Here is an 18,351-nt window from a genome sequence, read left to right as displayed (position 1 = left end):
TGAGAGTGATTAAGCATCACTAGTGAAGAAGGGGACAGAAAGGACTGGCTTGGTTTCGAAATCTCATTCCAGTGTGTGTGTGTGTGTGTGTGTGTGTGTGTGTGTGCGCACCTGTCAGGAAGGAAAAATCCCTTGCACTAGGGTAGAGCAGTGGCTGTGATTCCCTGAGGAGAAGAAATATCAGTGCTCATCCTGCTGCAACTCTGCGCCTTAACTGTCCTTGCACTTCATTTTTGCCTGGATCTCTTAATAAAACAAATAGTCAAATGAGGAAAAAAACCCCACCAAACAAAGAAAACAAAGTCCATTAGAACAAAGAAATGAGAGGAATAAATAATCCAGGAGGAAATTCCCAGCACATCCTTTTTTGAAGGTTTCAGGAAATTCCATTTGTTTGAGGAAATGCTGAAAATTAGGAGGAGCCCAGAAAAGGGCCTAGCAGGAGACAGCTGAGGTCATTTTTCACTGCCAGGACTGCACTGTGTTGTCTCTTCTTTTACAACTCATCGGCAGGCATTATTACCCGGTGAAAAAATTTGTTTTGCAACTCATCCTGAGTCCTCATAAATCATTAATGCCTGGCTAAGCACAGTGTGAGCATTACAAATTCTCTGAGAATGAGGGCCCATTCTGATATAACCTTGTGTCCAATACTAATGCCTGCTAGTTATTTAGTAATACAAAGGAGCCTGAGCGAGGAAGATCGATGAATCAATGCGGTCTCCTGACTTCCTTCTCCTCTCCACCTGCCTCTCCTCTTTCTAGTTCAGATACTGAGCTGCAAAATTCAGGACAGTTCATAGTCATCTCTCTGTGGGCAGCACTATAACAATTTAGGGGAGCAAGAAGGGAATCACAGCCTGCAAATGTCTGTAGGAAAAAGAGGAGCTTTGGTTTCTGATTAGAACTTATTCTGATTTCTGGGGTTTTGCGAGCCAAATTGCATCACTACTCCAGACCTGTTTTCTGGTTTGCATCCCTTAATGAATCCATGCAGCATAAAGCACATTCAAGTGTGTAAAGAGCATAGATAGAAGCTGTGCCCAGGACTGAGTGTAATTAAAGGGTGCTCAAAAAGTCCAAATAATGAGCCCATTACCTGTGGGAGCTGCTTGGGGAATTAGATGCTCAAACCAGCTCTCACAATACTGGAGGCAGCACAGAGAGCACAGCATCAATAGGTATTGTGGCTGAGCTTTGTGTCTTGTTTTTCAGTAATCTTGGCCACAGTCAGGAGTTCAAGGATGGTCTGTACTGATCTGCTTACCCTGAGTTCACTTCCTAAAATCCCCAGCCCATTCAAGAGTACAACTCCTCTCCTCTCCTCTCCTCTCCTCTCCTCTCCTCTCCTCTCCTCTCCTCTCCTCTCCTCTCCTCTCCTCTCCTCTCCTCTCCTCTCCTCTCCTCTCCTCTCCTCTCCTCTCCTCTCCTCTCCTCTCCTCTCCTCTCCTCTCCTCTCCTCTCCTCTCCTCTCCTCTCCTCTCCTCTCCTCTCCTCTCCTCTCCTCTCCTCTCCTCTCCTCTCCTCTCCTCTCCTCTCCTCTCCTCTCCTCTCCTCTCCTCTCCTCTCCTCTCCTCTCCCAGGATCCATCTCTGCAGTTGCTATTGATACAGTTGTGCCCTTTGAACACTGTAATAATTGATCATGAGCTTTAAAAGAGGGAGATGGAATGAGGTGATGTGGAGATTGACCCTTTGTAAGGGTAATCTTAGACTTGTATGACTTAGTCATAGATGGAGCCCTTGTCCTGAAAGGCCTCTGTGAGGAAGGTTCTAAAGTCACAAATACAAGAGAAATGGAACTTGAATAGGAACTTAGGAAAAGTGCAAATGGGGGTCAAGGACAGTGGTTGGGTAAATTTGAAAAGGGAAGAGAGTATCAGAAAGTTTAGAGGGAAAAGTAACAGTCTTTAAGACATGAAATGATAGAAAATTGATGTGAGGAAAATGCCATTGCTGTAAATGAAAGTGGGAAAATGGACCATCACAGAGAATGGGGGGAAAAATTGTTCATGTATGTGAAAAGGGACAGAAAAATGCTTCCTCCATAAATATATGCAACTGATAAAGCACCTGATGCTGTTCCTGTGAAACCAGAGACCTCAGTCACTTTGGCCATCCATCAAGTACAACACCCCTTGTGCCCAAACCATTCTTGATCTTTAGCTGAGGCCCAAAGTGTTCCTTGTGCAGCGAGACTTCAGGCATCACACCTCCAGCAAAAGCCTGAGACTCCCCTGCACTGGAGTGAACATTCAGATCCCATTTTAGGTTTTGCTCAAGATGTATCATTGTGCTTTACCTCAGCTGAATTTGTTAAAAATAGTCCCTGCTACAGCACCCACAGGACAAAGTGGTTTATTTTCCCCTATTATAGATCTGACAAAAGCCTGCTGTTATTTCTGTGCCCTCTCTAATGATCTGCTTGCTCTCTGGAGAGCACTGACCCATTTCAGCATAGAATAATTAGCCTTTCAGACACTACTGTGTTTCCATTAAATAGACATAAATGTGCAAGGTGACATTTATTTACTTAGGCCTGAAAAATATGCACCACAGATGTTGGGGCTTGGGAGAGCTTCAATTTCTTTTCACGAAACAGTTGTATATTTGCATGCTTTTGTGTCATTAAACACTGGTGCTTGACTGCAATGATTCCTGTTGAGTTTCCTTGGGGAAGCAGGGGAGCACAGGGATTATTTGGGTCTGGGTTTCACCATGAGACCCTTTGGCAATGCTTTGGCAGCTCTTGCTCAAGCCTGTCAGTAGCTTTGAGCACAGTTAGAGTTACAGACCCTTGAGGTCCCTTTTACTTCCTGTAAGGACTCCATGTAAGGAACTGTTGTTGATTTACAGATCTGTCTGAAGAGGAATGTGTTCACGGTGTTACACTGAGGAAATGAGAACCTTGACCTATTGCAAACATCAAATAAACCCAAAGTCTTTTAGTATTTAAAATCACCTCTTCTGTCATCTTGATCACTGGCTTCTGAACCACCAGGCTATTGCCCAGGTGAAAAGTATATTATTCATCTTGATAGCCACTTTAGTCTGCAAAGTTGGAGGGAAGTCTTAGCCTTAAAAGTCCAGGCAGCATATAAAACATGTAGGTCGCCTAGTAGTTCACATCCCACATGGAGACGTGGCATGCTACCTTTTCATTCCATTAGCACCAATAGGCTCTATAAAAGGAGACGTCACGCAAGGTAGGTGCTTTATTGCAGGATGGAAACACTTTCATAGGTTATTTTAATCATTATGATTCTTTCATGATGTGTGAAAGTTGATTGTTGCTGTAAATGAAGCCATTGAAGGCTAAAAAATAAAAATGCTGTGATGGTAAAAATCCTTGGAGTGCAAAAAATAGGAATTGCTATAAAAGGCAGTAATTTATTCTCTGCATGAGATTTCTTTTTATCATAAGGATGCTTTAAAGCTAATTCTGAAACATATACAATTGTAGTCTATATAGCTGAGGTATATTGCAAGGTGCATTGATAATTTAACTAATTTTATATGCACTATAATTTATATATTATTTAGAAGTGCTATTTTTTATGTTAACTGAAAGGCTTAACACATTTTTACCATGTTAAGGATAAGTTATTTTTGCAGGTCTTGTGGTTTTATTATTTTGACCCATATCCAGTTCATACTGCATCATAATACCATTTTTACTAATATTATTCTAGTATGTTCAAAACTTATTTCCATTTGGATAGAAATTCATTAGCTCTTGATTTTGATTATAACAAATTATTTTAACTTTTCTGTGATAATGCATTCTCTGTGTTTCTGATTTGCTAATGCTGAAATATTTTATTTTCATTTTTAACCCTTCCAAATTTAGGAATTGTTTTTGCTTTTTTTTTTTTTCTGTGTATATATATTTCAGTTGTTTAGACCTACTGGTTCCTGCTTTTTTCTTTTTCTTTTTTTTTAATATGTTATAATCGTAACTTCTGACTGTCTGTGTTGAGCCAATCTTGCCAACAAAAATATCAATTGTTTCCTGTTTCTCTACTTCTTTACAAAAAAAAAAAATGAAAAGTAAAAAGTAAAAATAAAAAACTCTTAATGGGAACCCTGGCACTGTCTGTCTTCTCTGTTCTGCAGAAATGTTGAAGGAGTTGAACCAGCAACGCAGAGCGAAAGAGTTTACAGACCTGAAAATTATTGTTGAAGGCAAAGAGTTTGAAGTCCACCAAAATGTTCTAGCTTCCTGCAGCTTGTATTTCAAGGACCTGATTAAAAGGTTTGCCTTCCTTCCAGCTGTGATCTGCTCTGTTCTTTTGTAGGGCGCATTTGTGTCGCTTTTTTTTCCTCCCCTCTCTTGCAGGTTTATGAAGATTGAATCTCCTGTCACAGAGCCAGTAGCCATTCTTTCCACCTCCTCTGAATGTATTTCCAAACTGAGGCTCAGATCCATTTGTTACACATCTGACTCGTACAGTGTAATTATTTCTGATGAGTAGAGGCTGGTTTTGGCCGAAGAAAGTGTTCCACCACTGAGAGATCTAAGATTTAAACTCCACTGCTAATGGTGATTCAGTCCACAACTAAAATCTACTGCTGTCAGTGTTTGCAAGGGACTCTGTCACACACGACAAAAGTCTGTCTGTGCTTCAGGCTGCAGAAGCCATCAGCATTCAGGTGAACGGTGCTGAGACATCGTGCAAATAAAGCATTTGGAGTACTGTAATCCCTTCACCCTGAAATCTTTGTTACATGCTTTTGTGGGGGCTTTTATGGGCAAAGGGATTGATATTTTTATTATTTGGGGACTTTTAAAAGAAGAAAAGACAACTGATTAATTTCTCTAGAAAAAAATCAGAAATAAGATGATTTTCTGGTCAAAATGTAGCTCGGTCTGCGTGTTGGACTAACAGTAGCTTTTTCACACGAGCACTTCAGCTTAGGGTAGGTACAGTATGTACATTTTCTAAACATCATGCCTCCACCTTCGTATTTTCCCCCTGTTTCTAGCTGATTGATTCTAAACAGTGCATGATAATCTTTTTTTTCCATTACATTGATTTTTCAATTTGTATGCTTCATATACTTGCATAGGAATAATTTGGTACTCTCATATTATTAGTAAGTTAGATCAGCAAGTAGGGAGAAAAAAACCACGAGGATAACTTTCATTTTTCTCTCAATCATCAGCAAATTAATGCAGCTGCTGATTTTGCCTTGCAGTATTTTCCTGAGCAGACTGAGCCTGGACTGTGCTAAAAAATGGGATTAAAGAACATTTTGCTTGCTTCAAATCCTGTATTTAAATTTTGCCAACTAACACAATAGTGACTGTATTTTATTTCAGGATGGCTTATTGGCTGGTATCTCCTTTCAGTGTATTGTGTCCTTTTGCACAAAGCTGGTTCTATAATTATGGATATATATTACATTTCTATGATATAACTGTACTGACTGCCTTATCAATTATTCATAAAAAATATGTTGGCCTAGGAAGCATGTCTTTTCCCCTCTGTAAATCTAATGATTGCTAGCAGTAGCTATGCCAGATCTCTCCTGTCCTTTCTTTTCTGTCTGCTCATTATTATTTAATCGTTAAGGCTACAGTATATGCTTTTCAGGGTGATAAGGAGTAGAGTCTACAGGAAAAGAAAAATTATAGAACCCACTTAGAGAAACCAAATCACTGACTGTCCAAAGACTGTCATTTGGATTTTGTTGTGACGGCATCTGCTTGTGTGCAAAAGTCACCAGGCAGCATCCATTTCTAGAAGCGCACTGACAAATCTTGCTGCTTTATTATTTCGTTATTAAATGGAGGTCTACATTAGATTGAGCACTGCTCTGTTATGAACTTAGTGAAAACAATATAAAAAATTAAATTCCTAGGTTTTGTGAAAGCATAAGCCTTGTTTTCAGCACATATTGTCTTTCAGCTGCCCACAGAAGGTTTGCATGCATTACAAGAAAAAAAATAGTGGAAGGTTTAGACTGTTTGCTAAACTCACCACTTTTTGCCTTCTTTCACATCATCAGCAGCAATAAATATTCCAGAGGTCGTTTTGTGTCCACCATCAGGTCTCTCCATCCCAGTTGCTTTCCATATATAACCTCAGTTGCAAACATGTAACCTTGATGGAGGCTAATGGAGTTGCACAGGTGTATCCAAGGCAAAAATGCCTTTATTACTGATGATGATGCTTGAATAAGAAAAAATTCAGCTTGATGTCAAGTTGAGTTTGCAAAACTGTCAGGTGAGAAAAATAAATATTCACCTGTAAACTGAGCAAATGTGTCTTTGCGAGACAATAAACTCAGGGCCATGGGGTGGAATTTCTAAAGATTTGCTTTTTGTAGGATATTTGCAGTGTAAAGCCTTGTCCTTTATGAAACCCCATGGAAGTCAAGGGCTCAGATTGCAAGAGGCACTCGATTTTTTGTGGGATCATGCCCTTAATAATACACAATCATTATAGTTCATAGAGTTAGAATGTTTACAGATACAATACATCTAGAATCCTCTATGATATTTGTTAGCGGCTCCTTTGAGGCAGCACTTAAAGCTTTATGTGATTTATATTGCATTCCTTGTGTTATTGTAGAAATCAAAACAAGAAATGGCAGTTTTTCTTAAAGAATAAAAGAGATCTCTTTATATTAAACATAATAGAAAGGCCATTTCAATCAGTGCAAGCCAGGGTTAAACCCTAATGTCATTCCATCCACAGGCACCGATGTGTCACCAGAAACATCAATGAGAATATGATCTATTCATGAAGGTACTATGTACCTCTATAGAAACATGCAGAAATAGAATCTTTCTGAGTATTTACCTCGGCTTATTATTTGCCACAGGCTGGTTATTATTAACCTCATATTCTGCCATTGATTTCCACTGTGTGTTCAAGTTGGTATCTGATGGTAGAATAGCAAGTAGTGTCTCAAAAGAATGAAAGAGAAATGTTCAAAATCAAATAAGATCAATTATTTCCTTCTCAAAATAAAACCAAAATACAGATAAAAAAACATAATAGAACTAGAGTTATTGCTCATCTTCAGGAAGGCTATTTGATGAGAATTAGTCATAGCAGGGAAGCAAATATGTTGTTTTTATTGCACTGATAAAAAGATGATAGCCAGGTTTGATTGTCCAAAACAATTGCAAAGTTATTTACGAAACAAATTTGGTAATGAGAGTGCATTTTGAAACCCCTTTAGTTTCTCAAAAAATGGCTAATCCTGTGCTGAGCATTCTGATCCTCATCCCGAAAATTCTCCATTCCGTGTGATTTATCTATTAAATATATGAGCTCTTTTGAGCTTGGTTTAGTCCAGTCCTGAGCCTGAGCTCAGCACCATACCAGGCACCTGTTTTGGAAACAAGTCATCCCTGTCAGAAGCTGCACAGCACTCAAGCCTATTGCAGGACTTGGTGTTCATCTCCCTCCCAACAGCAATTGACCATGGAAAACAGCCTCAGCCCTTTTTAGTGCAGAAAAGAATCATGTGTATTAGGAACAGCAGGTATGAAATATTCCTGATACCTGTTCCATATCACTGTGCCCACGAAGGGCAAAAGGTGAGATTCAGGGGAAGGGTGAGGATCCATACAGGACTACTGCAGTATAGGGCTTCAGGAGAGCATGGATGATAAACAGCACTGTCCCCTAAAGGCCATCTTACATATTTTGAGTGCACTGCCAACCACATTGACTCCAGCCTGTTTGACTTTGCTACTCATGGAATCAACCATCTCAAAACAAGGGCTTAATTTATGATACAGACAATGAAAAGGAGAATCTTGAAGACTTCCTGAAGGATCTTTTTCTCCTTTTTCTCTTTTGGTTCCTGTGTGCAGGCAGGGCCCCTGGACCAATGAAAGCTGCTTATGTCTTGTGTTAGCTAAGCAACATTTAGGTGCAAGGCTGGCATCCAAGGCAGGTTGAGTCTAACCTCACCTTCTTGACTGTTACTGTAGTCTGCAGAGAGGGACACAGACCTGTCCAAGAGGCAAGGCCTCTCCCTGCAAAATAGGTGTCTGAGATGAGGTGAAGGAGGAGGTGAAGGAGGAGGCCACCCCCCTTTCCTATAAAAGAGAGGGTGATTTGCATAGACAGTGAACTTAGGATGGGTTCATTGATCCCTCAGGGGTCCAGCCTAAGCTGGCTCTCTAAACTTCTCTGCAGCTGGGAGGAAAGATGGGAATGTATGTAGGATGATACATCCCATCTCACGATAAATAGCACGATTTGCCTTCTGAAGTGTTTATTTTTCATGACCCAGAGAGAAAGACCAGTCACCCAGCCTGAATCATAGTTGACTAAAAGGACATGAATGATTTCTTATGGAAACCAGTGGTTTTCTTAATGGCACATATTTATGCTTATATCTGTACACAGAAAAAAAAACAGATCCAGATCCATCAAAAAACCCATCTCCAAAAATGTGCCTCTTTCAGAGCGCAGATTTTCTTATTTAAAACATTCTTTGGGGAGGAAAGAAATCAGCTCTGGTTTTGTATCTACCCTAGAAGAAATAGTGAAAGGTGGGTGTGGGGGTGTGTAGCAGGAGGAAAGAACTAATGGAAAATCCCATGAAGAGCCATCTTTTTTATTTCCAGCTGTATTTGGGATAGACAAATGCAGCTGCTGAATAAATGGAATTTCTGATATTTCCGTAACAAAAAATGTTTCACCGGAACATTTTAATTTGCTGCTTTCTTCTTCTTAACCCAGAGTGCTGGAATCTCTACCAAATATGACATTATAAAAGGAAGCAGTTGACATAAAAGTCTCTTCTTGGCCAAAATGCTGCTTTTATAAGCAAGCTTTTACAAGTAGATTTCTCTCTGGTCAGTTGCTAAAGATACACAGATCTTGTCCTACGAGCTTTATCTTTTCAAGATTAGATTTTAATGATGCATTCTAATCTTTAAGTCATCTTGGATGTCTGATTCCACTGGCATAGAGTGGTAAGTCTTATGTACAAAGAGATTCTGTCACAAGAAGCAGTGCTTTGGATGCATTGTAATCTGGCCCGGCTATGTTCCTCCTTCTTTTCCTACAAAGCAGACCCAGTGACTTCATGGCCAAATTGCTTTTCCACAATACCCTGCCTTTCTCTCAAGTCTTCAGATTTTTGATTTTTTTTTTTCTAAAGTACTCTCTGAGGGCTTGAAGGCAGGGCAGGAGAAGTAAAGCATTTAGGGTGAGAAGACCAAATTCCTCTTGCTTTACACCTACACAGAAGACGAAGATGTCATTCTGCATTTTACACCATTGTGTGGAAAGGGAGCATTTGGATGCACAACAGAGAGACCTGCCAGTATCCATCTGAAACAGCCTGACAAAACTGCAAAAGCGTTTAGGTGTCTGGAAAACAGACTGTCTGGTTTGTGTTTACATTCTAAAAAGCCCAAATTGAGAAACAGCAGGATGAAAGAAAAATCTACTCTTAGTGACCCCTTCATGTTTTCCTGCTTATTAGGAGTCTTGCTTTTTACTCTGGGAGAGAAGCAAGCAGCCTTCCACATCTGCATACTTCAGCTCCATTGTAGAACAGAATGAATGTGGAAACAAACTATAGCATGTAGGTGAAAACAGAGAAATAGGGAGTTAAAGATACAATGTTTGTTTCTGATGCCAGGAGAGGTACCTTGTGCCTAGAGACAGACCTCCAGGGGTTTCTGTTAAACCATTTAAACCATGAGAATGAGAGGTTGCATGGGAGTGTAAAATATCCTTCACCCTTTACTGCGAGGGGACAGGTGTAAATTGTGCTGTGGACAAGGTTTTTCTCTTAAACGAGGCAGTGATAATTGCTGTGTGTTGGGCACAAGATCTTGGCATGGGACACAGCCCCCTGCTCTCGGTGTTCTATTTCCATGAGCACTGCGCTCTCTCTCCTGCCCAGGCAGCCGCCTGCCCGCCCCTCAGAGCTCCCTGCTGGGCTTCAAATTTCTCAGCTGCCAGACCTTGGAAAACGTGTTTTCATCAGGCAAAAATATATGGTGTTCTACATAAATGAATGGCACTTTACAAATATTCAGTGGTGTTCTGCACTGTCACAAAACCCATCGCAGGTGTCACAACCTGGCTCTTTCCAGCCCTGCACGTGTGGCTGTGGATTCAGAGGGTGAGTGGCTTGGGCGGGATGCACTCTGCAAGGAGGGGCAGAGCAATGTGCCCTACTCTGAAGAGAAACCCTGGCAAGGAGGACAGAAGGGCTTCTTTTCAAGCCTTGAGATGCAGCACAGAAATTAATCTTCTGCCTGTGAAATTCTGCCTTGTAATGGCAGCTGTTGAGGCACCGAGCAGATCCTTGAACCTTTCACTCCTCTCCCTCACTGAAAGCATCTATGTTTACTGTAGCTGGGACTTCTTGCTCCTGTAATTTCTAGACTCAACCACAAATTCTGCAAATCTTACCCAAGGAATGACAGACTAATCACCTCTGTTGCTCCAGCTCTACCCATCCATGAGCCACCCAGCTGTCATGCAACATCTCTCAAGATGCCAGTGCAAGTGACCTACCTGTGCTTACTTACATCTCACTGCCCTGCCTAGGCTTAACTCTTGTTAAAATTCAGGGGTGAAAGAGAACAGTTATCTAAAAAGGTGCAGTTCAAAAAAAATTAATCAAAGACAACAGAAAAAAAATCTTCCACGGCATAGAAACAGGAGCCATATTCTTGAAAACTGTCATTTTTGGGGCAATTCCAAAAGCCAGTCTTGCCCTAAAATGAGGGTAATCGAATCTCCAGCTCCAACTTGCTCGTAGGTAGCTCCAGGGATCAGTAGTTCACTCCTTTCATTTATATCATCAAGGAGGAGCCACTGCTGGATTGGGATAATGAATTTGAATTAATATGACCAGTTTATGATCATATCTGATTGTGGTTCCCTCTTTTTGCTTGCACAGTGCTGAGCTTCAGTGTCTGAAATACTCAGAGCAGTTCTGAAGGGTGGATGGGCAGGGACTGATGGGGTGAGAAGAGCCACATGATCTTTCCTGCCTGTACTGTGGCCATAGGTGAGGTGCTTCATGCCTTTCATTCATGGATGTCTCTGGATCTATAAATACTGTAAAAAAGCACTAGCAACACCCTGTAGCTGAAGGAGAAAGAACCAGTGCCTGACAGAATTAATTCTAATTACTGTAATGCTGATTGGGATCCTTGGGCACTGCCATAATCATAGTAGTAGTAATAAATAATAATGGTGGTTATCATTATTTTATTATTGTTTTCCCTCTAGACATTGCAATGATGAGAAAGAGTCTTGGATAGACTACCTAGATAATTACTTGTATAAATTTCACCACATTCCTAAGAAATAGATTTATTAGCTGCATGCCAGCTCAGTGCTAAGCTGGTTTTTGATGGTGTAATAAATATTATTAAAAGAAATCAGATAGGAGTTGGGTAAGGGTTTGAGCTTTAAGGTTGATAAGAATAAATTTTTTATTCTGTCAACTTACTTTTAATTTTCCTTCCTATATAATCCCCCAGAACCTGCTTGCATCTTTTCTTTACCTTTAACAAATAGTAGCTCTCACCCAGGTTGTTTTGCCACTGAATTAGGCTGCCAGAGATACCTGCAAACAAGGTAGATCCCACACTATTAATAAGTTGTCCCAGTTTTTTTGTTTCTCCGCTAGTACCTTGCGAGATGCAGTCTATTCTCAGTCCCTAGGAAGAGTGTAGGTCATGAAACACTGTTCTTCCAAGGGCACTTGCTATTCACTTCTTCATTCACTTGCCAGTCATTTAAGCCGGCATCTTCAAACTCGTCATCTTCTTTCTTAAATCTCAGCAGGGAGCCAGATTTGTGCCTCTGACTGTGATCCCCGACACCCTAACGTTACAGGCTGCAGCTGATCCTGCCTTTAGAAATGGTCCTGGCCAAGCATTTAGATTGTGTTCCATCAGTGAATGGCATTAAGGTTATATAGGAAACGTGGCTCTTTTGTTTGCTTTATTTTATTCTGGCCATGTTGTCCGTGAACAAAAGCGTTTGCTCTTAATCCCGTTGCTCGTCTTGGTTTGTAATGATCATTTCTGTGATGGTGAATTAGCAGGAGCTGCTGGTGCGTGCCCGAGCTCACAGCCATTAATTTTCCTGATTTTCTTCTGATAGAGCAGGTGCAAACTGGCAGCATTTGACCCTAATAAGTTACACTAGTCTTGCCAGATTTTGTTTGCCTGGAACAAGGAACATTATTTGTATCAACATCCTGATAAAAAGTGAGCAAATGGATTTGTTGGGCAGGTAAATTTTCCTGACGAATTTGCAAGCTTGTGTTTAAACAATGTAATTTATTTAATCTTGTGATTTTACTAGTTCTTTATTGTAATCATACAATAGAACCATTACAGTACATGTTTTCTTCTCTCATGAGACAGATGGATAGTGACTGAGGCTCAAAGATAATGTTTATCTACAAGATAGAATAACAAAAGCAGAGATTTGCAAGTTTATACATTTTGAGCTGATAAAACAATTCCAAAAGAGGAGCAATTCTGAGGTGTAGTTTGTTTTTTTTTAAATCCTGTTTAATAAAACATTCTGTGACTTATGACATATGTATTGCTATGATGTTGCTCTATAAATGCCCCTTCCTGTCATCATTTAGATGATTGATTACCTTGCAGCTGCATAAACTTGTATAACTCAGTAAATCACATATTACCTCAGTATGCACATGTTTTTTGGTTCATGTTGTGGAAATATATGTTGTATGTTTCGGCATCTAAGCTTTTATATCTCATGAACCCATAATTACGATAAATCAAGATATTCAGTACAAAATACAACTTTCCATGTAGAGTGCTGAGTCTGATTTGTACATAGGTGAAGGTTGGCTATAATTTAACAACGTTTCTTTTCTGCTTCTCCCAAGATACGTAGACATATTGGTTTTGAACCACTAATCACTCTGAAGATGATAAAAAAAATCAAGTAGTGGACAGTTAAAATGCAGCATCGTTGCACTCTCTTCTTTGCCTGAAGTTTCAGTGCTTTAAGGATTAAAGTAAAAAGTTAAAGTTCCACAATAAACAAGATGTTCAATCTAAATTGTGTCGACTTGAGCAGCAGTTTCTAATGAGCACACAGCTAACAGACTCTTAAGCCTCATGAGAAGCTGTCTACCCCAGTCTGGAGTCCTTTCTTTGGTAATCAAAATAATTTGACAGAGATAAAAAGAAGTAGCTTTTCTTTGGTTAAGTGCTTCATCTTACATGAAAATCTTGGATTTCCTATTTTCTGGAGTCCTAAATGCTGTCCAGGGAACAAAGCAATTTAATTTGATTATTTTATTGTCCTGTCTATCTTGGTAGAAAATATGTAGCTCTCTTATAATGGGAAAACAATTACTTTAGGGTAAGTATTTATATTCTTAATTATGAAAACAAGCCAGCAAGGTCAGCATGTTGAGCTGATAGGGCAAATCCTGGGAAGGCACTGGGGTGGAGAGGCCAAAAGGCAGCTGGGTGATGGGACAGGCCATTGCTTCGGGCCGTGTAGGGAGGGACCAGCCCCAAAATATGGGTTTCACTTTCCTCAGTCCAGGGTGGAGCAGGAGCTCCTCCCTGCTGCCAGCAATCCTGCAGGCTCCTGTCAGCTCAAACACTTGCTTTTGGTGGATGAGAATTAGATCTCTGAGTTGTATGAAACCCTGAGCCATAGATAGTCAAAGACAGCAATTTTTTTTTCTTACACTGCCAGAATGAGTGTGTTCTCCTGCTTCTTAAAGATAGATTCTGAGTGAAATATGAACAAAACTGAGGTTATATTATGGAGCCAGCTCCTTCCTGCTGTCTCCTGCTGGGAGAAGCAGATAGTGGCAGTAGACTCACAGGTGAGCCTTGGAGAGGAAAAAGGGAAAAATTACACACCAAGTCCCCCTTGTCCAGGGAAAGATCACAAATAACAGTTCTGTTCTAAGTGTGTCTTTATTTTAAATGTTAATCATTTATTTCAGTGCCCTTTTGGAGCACAAAGCTTAAATATACGTCATACCTCTGAGTCTACGGCATGGTGAGTCATATGGCATCGAATGTAAATAGGTGTCACAAACTCTGTCAGTCCTCCTGTTCTCAACCAGGCAGCCTGGGTGGAAGCTGAACCAACTGTTCCTAGGCGGTAATGTACATTTACATAAAATGTTTCACATTTTTCATGTTTATTCTGTGCAGATGGCTCCATTTTGAACATCCAGAATTTGTTTTGACTTTGTGACTGTAGCTTGTAAACAGAACGTTGGCTGGCATCTGCACTGGGTATAGGTAGCTTTTCGTATTTGATCTAAAATTGAGTGAAGCTGTAGCCAAACCATTAGTCAGTCAAAATAATGTTGCAAGCCAGTTAAAGGCAGCATATCCAATCCATGAGGGAAGGCTGAATGAGAGGCGGTAGCGCTGTCCATAAATTGACAAATTGATGCGCTCGCGGTGTTTCACTTACACAGCTACTTTATCCAGCCTCTCAATGTGGCTTTGCAATTCAAGGCATCTCACTATTAAATGTTTTGAACAGAGTCACATAGATGTTCTGTTACAGGAACATACTGATACAAATAATGCAGGAAAAATGCGTAGATACACATCTATTTATAACTCAAGATGCAGAATACTTCAGTTGCATCACTATTAAACATGAAAGCAGTATGGCTGATTCTTGTATGTGTGTATTTCATGTTTGGAAATTATTTTCAAGGACAAATAAATAGCAAAAAATGTAGATTTCTCTACTTTTTCTTTTGTCAGTTCCACTACTAGATCTTGCAGATGAAGTATTAGGGTTATTTTTCTTGCTATCAGGTATTTAAATATTTTTGCTCTTTCCTATATATTAGTTAACAGAAAGGGACACCGATTCTGATTTGTTATTTGAGAGTGTAATCAAACCATCTTTTGCTTTAAAGGGTTCCTGTGTCTTTGTCTTCTCTAGTTGAAGCAGTTTAGCTGAAGGATAAGCAGACAAAGTATGTTCAAAGGCATTCACTTGATTTTGTTGGACTTAATTATTCCAGACAATGCAGAATATTTTTCAGTACCCCCCCCGCCCTTACCCATTCAGAGCATATCTGTGCTTCCTGCTTATCTGCAGGTTCAGTTCTGCTTGCACATTGCTCAGGTCTATCACCTTGCTGGAGAAATACATGATTTGTAAATCTGAAAGAATTCCCCAACAGCTACCATAAAATTAAGCTGTTAAAGAGCTCTTGGAGCTTGTTTAAATGTAGACCTAAACAAATCTCTTTGCTGTTTAGCTCAAGATAAATCTTTTTAAAAGTCCTGTTCTAAATCACTTCCCAATTTTAATGAGTTTATATATCAGCCTTTGCCAGATTTTTACTGTAGCTTTTCTCCAAGATTATAGCCATGATAAAGTAAGGACTAAAATTGTTTATTATATATTATTCTTCAGAAGCAAAACTTTTTCCCCCAGAGGCTGTTGGGAGAGCTATTGATTTTCTGCCACAATGTGAAATGTGTGACCTTTATAATATGAGCAATGATTACAAGGCCAATAAAATGACATCATTCTGTTTAAACTTTAGAGTTCGCCGGGCAAATAGCAGAATGTGCCACATTTAATGATGTCCATGGACGATAAGAGTGCGTTGACTGGCTTCAAGTGAGACTGAAACATGAAGGAGGCAGGCTCTCAATCCCCAAAACACCTCATGTTTGTTTGTGTCAGGAGTTGGGGAACAGGAGTGTATGTACCAGGTAGAATTATGAATTTTCCCAGCTCTTAAGGCAGGAAGTCAGGGCTTTTCTGGTAACAGACTTCTCTAAATATTTGCATTTACTGATGTCACCAACAAAACTCCTCCTGTTGTGACACAGGATGAGCTATTTGGGGAACAGCTCTATATTTGGCTACAGATTTTCCCAAATCCACTGCATTTGCAGTTACAGGACTAAATTCTGTTCTTGTAATACGGCTTTAGCCACTTAATTGCAGTTCCTCTAGAGGAGCTAAGAGAAGACTCTGTCCCAAGTAGATGAATTCTAACTGCACAGGGCATATGATATTCTAAGATTTGTGAAAACAAGGAACATAGAAACCTTTATTCAGGCTTTGAGGGGGATGCTACGACCTGATTCACTGAAATCATTTCATAAAGAAGTCTATGGAATTTCCCATTTCAGTGACATCAGTCTGTTTCCTGACATTATGTTCTTCTTATCCTTCAGACATTTAATGTTTGATCCATTAGGACCTGCTTCAGCCAATTCCCTGCACATTCTTCAGCCTCTACCAAACCAGATCCCTGGCATGGAAGCCAGGGTAGCTGTGATTTCCTTGTGCAGGCTGAATGCAGCCTGTACTCAGTATTTGATTCAGCCAAACATAAAGCCGAAGAGCTCCATGCTTAGAGAACACAAGGAAAACAGCACAACACATTCAGGGCATTGCAGAGGCAGGAATAGGGATAATTTTCTTTCCCATTTCTGGCTCATTGTGTAATATCAATAATCTCTCTAGCTTTGTATTATACTTGCCGTAAGTGGCTCTAGTGATTGATTAAACACCTTAGCTTTTCTTTGGCATTTAATCAATTGCAGCAGCAGTTTATTGCTTGGTGTATTACAAAGTAAAAGAGATTATTACTTAATTATTGTGAAAAATAGCAGCTTGCCGTTGTTGCTAGCATGGGTATGTGTCTGCACTGACATTGGTGTCACATCATCCTTTCCTCGGTGCTCCTGGTCTCTGCACTGGGGGTGATTGTGCAATTCCCAGCGGATCACGCGCGGTCCTTCCCGGTGGCTGCCACCAGCACAGTGCAAGTAGTGCACCAAAATAAATAACTGCTTATGGTAGTGCCACAGTGGAAAGAGCCCGACTCTTGCTTGCTGGGTACCTCCAAACGTCCCTGAAATTTTAGGTGGTGTGTTTATTAACCAGCCCATGTGAAAACGAGCTCACTGTCAGGTACAAACCACTTCTGGGAGCAGTTCAGCAAGAATTACTTCTGTACCAAGAGGTATTTGACAGCCCAAAGTGCAGCACCAGATGTATGTAAACTGGACATAAATCAGGTATGGGGCATATCATTGGGGTGTGAATGTGAGAAAGGAAAAACCCCAACATTTTGCAACATCCTCTTGAGGATCTAGGAAATGGCAACTCTTCTGTTTGCCACCAGAGGATTTCTGCCTCAGATGCAGAATTGAATCCATATGCAAGAGTTCAGAAAGAATACTGTGGTGTGATAAAGGATTTAGGGTAGCAGAGACCTCTGATTGTAGAGCAGGTGTCATGATCAGTGTGTTTTCTTAGCATCTGCTTGTGGAATAGGGCCTAACTGATCTGCGTTGCCATGAAAAGGCACGGTTCAGTATTTAGAATTTTAAAAATGGGGTTTAATTCCTTGGTTTACTCCTGACTCTCTGTGATCATAGCCAAGTGATTTTATCTCCTTGTGCCTCAGTTTCCTCCTGTGAATGGGAGTAGCCATTGTTCACTACCTTAGAGAATACTAAGAAATTAGGGACTGCTAGCTGCTCCTCCATTGAAAATGAAACCTCTTTAAAGTTTTGATCTGCCAGAGATTCATATGAATTAAAGCTGTGCCCTTGACTTGACCAGGGCTGGTCAATGAAGGACCAGTGACAAAGCATCCACTGCAAATTTTAAGCATTTCCCCAAATGATTTAGGTGTTGTTGGGACAGGTGGTTGGGGTGTCATGTGGGAAAAAACCTGAGCCTCGTGTGTTGTTTATTTTTCCTCCATGACGGCAGTAGAGGTCTGACCATCACCTTTCTAGGCATCTGTGTGAACCCAAGGGGTTGGTAGTGCTCGTGGTAGTCTCTGCTCACGCTTCAAGCTGGCGTTGCCTGTGAGTAGTGATGCTGTGGCCAGTCCGTATCTGTCGCGCTGCATCGTGTGCCGGTTTTGTGTCACTCGTGCCATGGCTTTTGCAAGTACTCGAGCAGAACTGGAGCGAACAGACGTTGACTGTCCAGTGACAAACAAAAAGCTCATGTTTCTTTGAGAAGGTGCTGGATGGTCCTAACCATTAAAAGAGTTTATTTTCTTACTCCAACAGATTTCCCCTCCCCTCCTTGATGTTACCAAATTTATCATCACTTTTGTCTTTCAGGTGTAACCTGTCTTTAGTGTTGCAGACACATCAGCCATGCATTAAGAACTGGGCCCTTACTTTATAATTCAGTATGATTTTCTTTTTGTCCAATAACTTCACAAGCACTAATGCACACTTCAAATGCAGGAGATACTTTGATCCCCAAATTGTTCAGCACTTCATGCAGGAAAAACCATAGGCCACAGTCATGAAACTCCTAGAGGATGGCTGCTGGCTTCCTGTGGCAGAGCTGGTTGTTGTTTTCCCCCCTCT

At 40.5% G+C, this 18,351-nt stretch overlaps 1 protein-coding gene across 2 annotated transcripts in view; it reads left to right on the top strand.

Moving 5' to 3' along the window:
• KLHL29 (kelch like family member 29) overlaps window positions 1-18,351 on the top strand; it is a 388,615-nt gene that overhangs the window by 313,053 nt on the left and 57,211 nt on the right. For both annotated transcript variants that reach the window (XM_084202459.1, XM_084202460.1), the window contains one exon: window positions 4,116-4,254. In XM_084202459.1, coding sequence (XP_084058585.1) covers window positions 4,116-4,254 — 139 coding nt within the window. The remainder of the gene's footprint in view (window positions 1-4,115; window positions 4,255-18,351) is intronic.

This window comes from Fringilla coelebs (genome assembly GCF_963513975.1).
Source record: "Fringilla coelebs genome assembly, chromosome: 3".
Taxonomy (NCBI): domain Eukaryota; kingdom Metazoa; phylum Chordata; class Aves; order Passeriformes; family Fringillidae; genus Fringilla; species Fringilla coelebs.
Note: the sequence above shows the minus strand (reverse complement) of the source record. Positions and strands in the feature narration are given on the sequence as shown.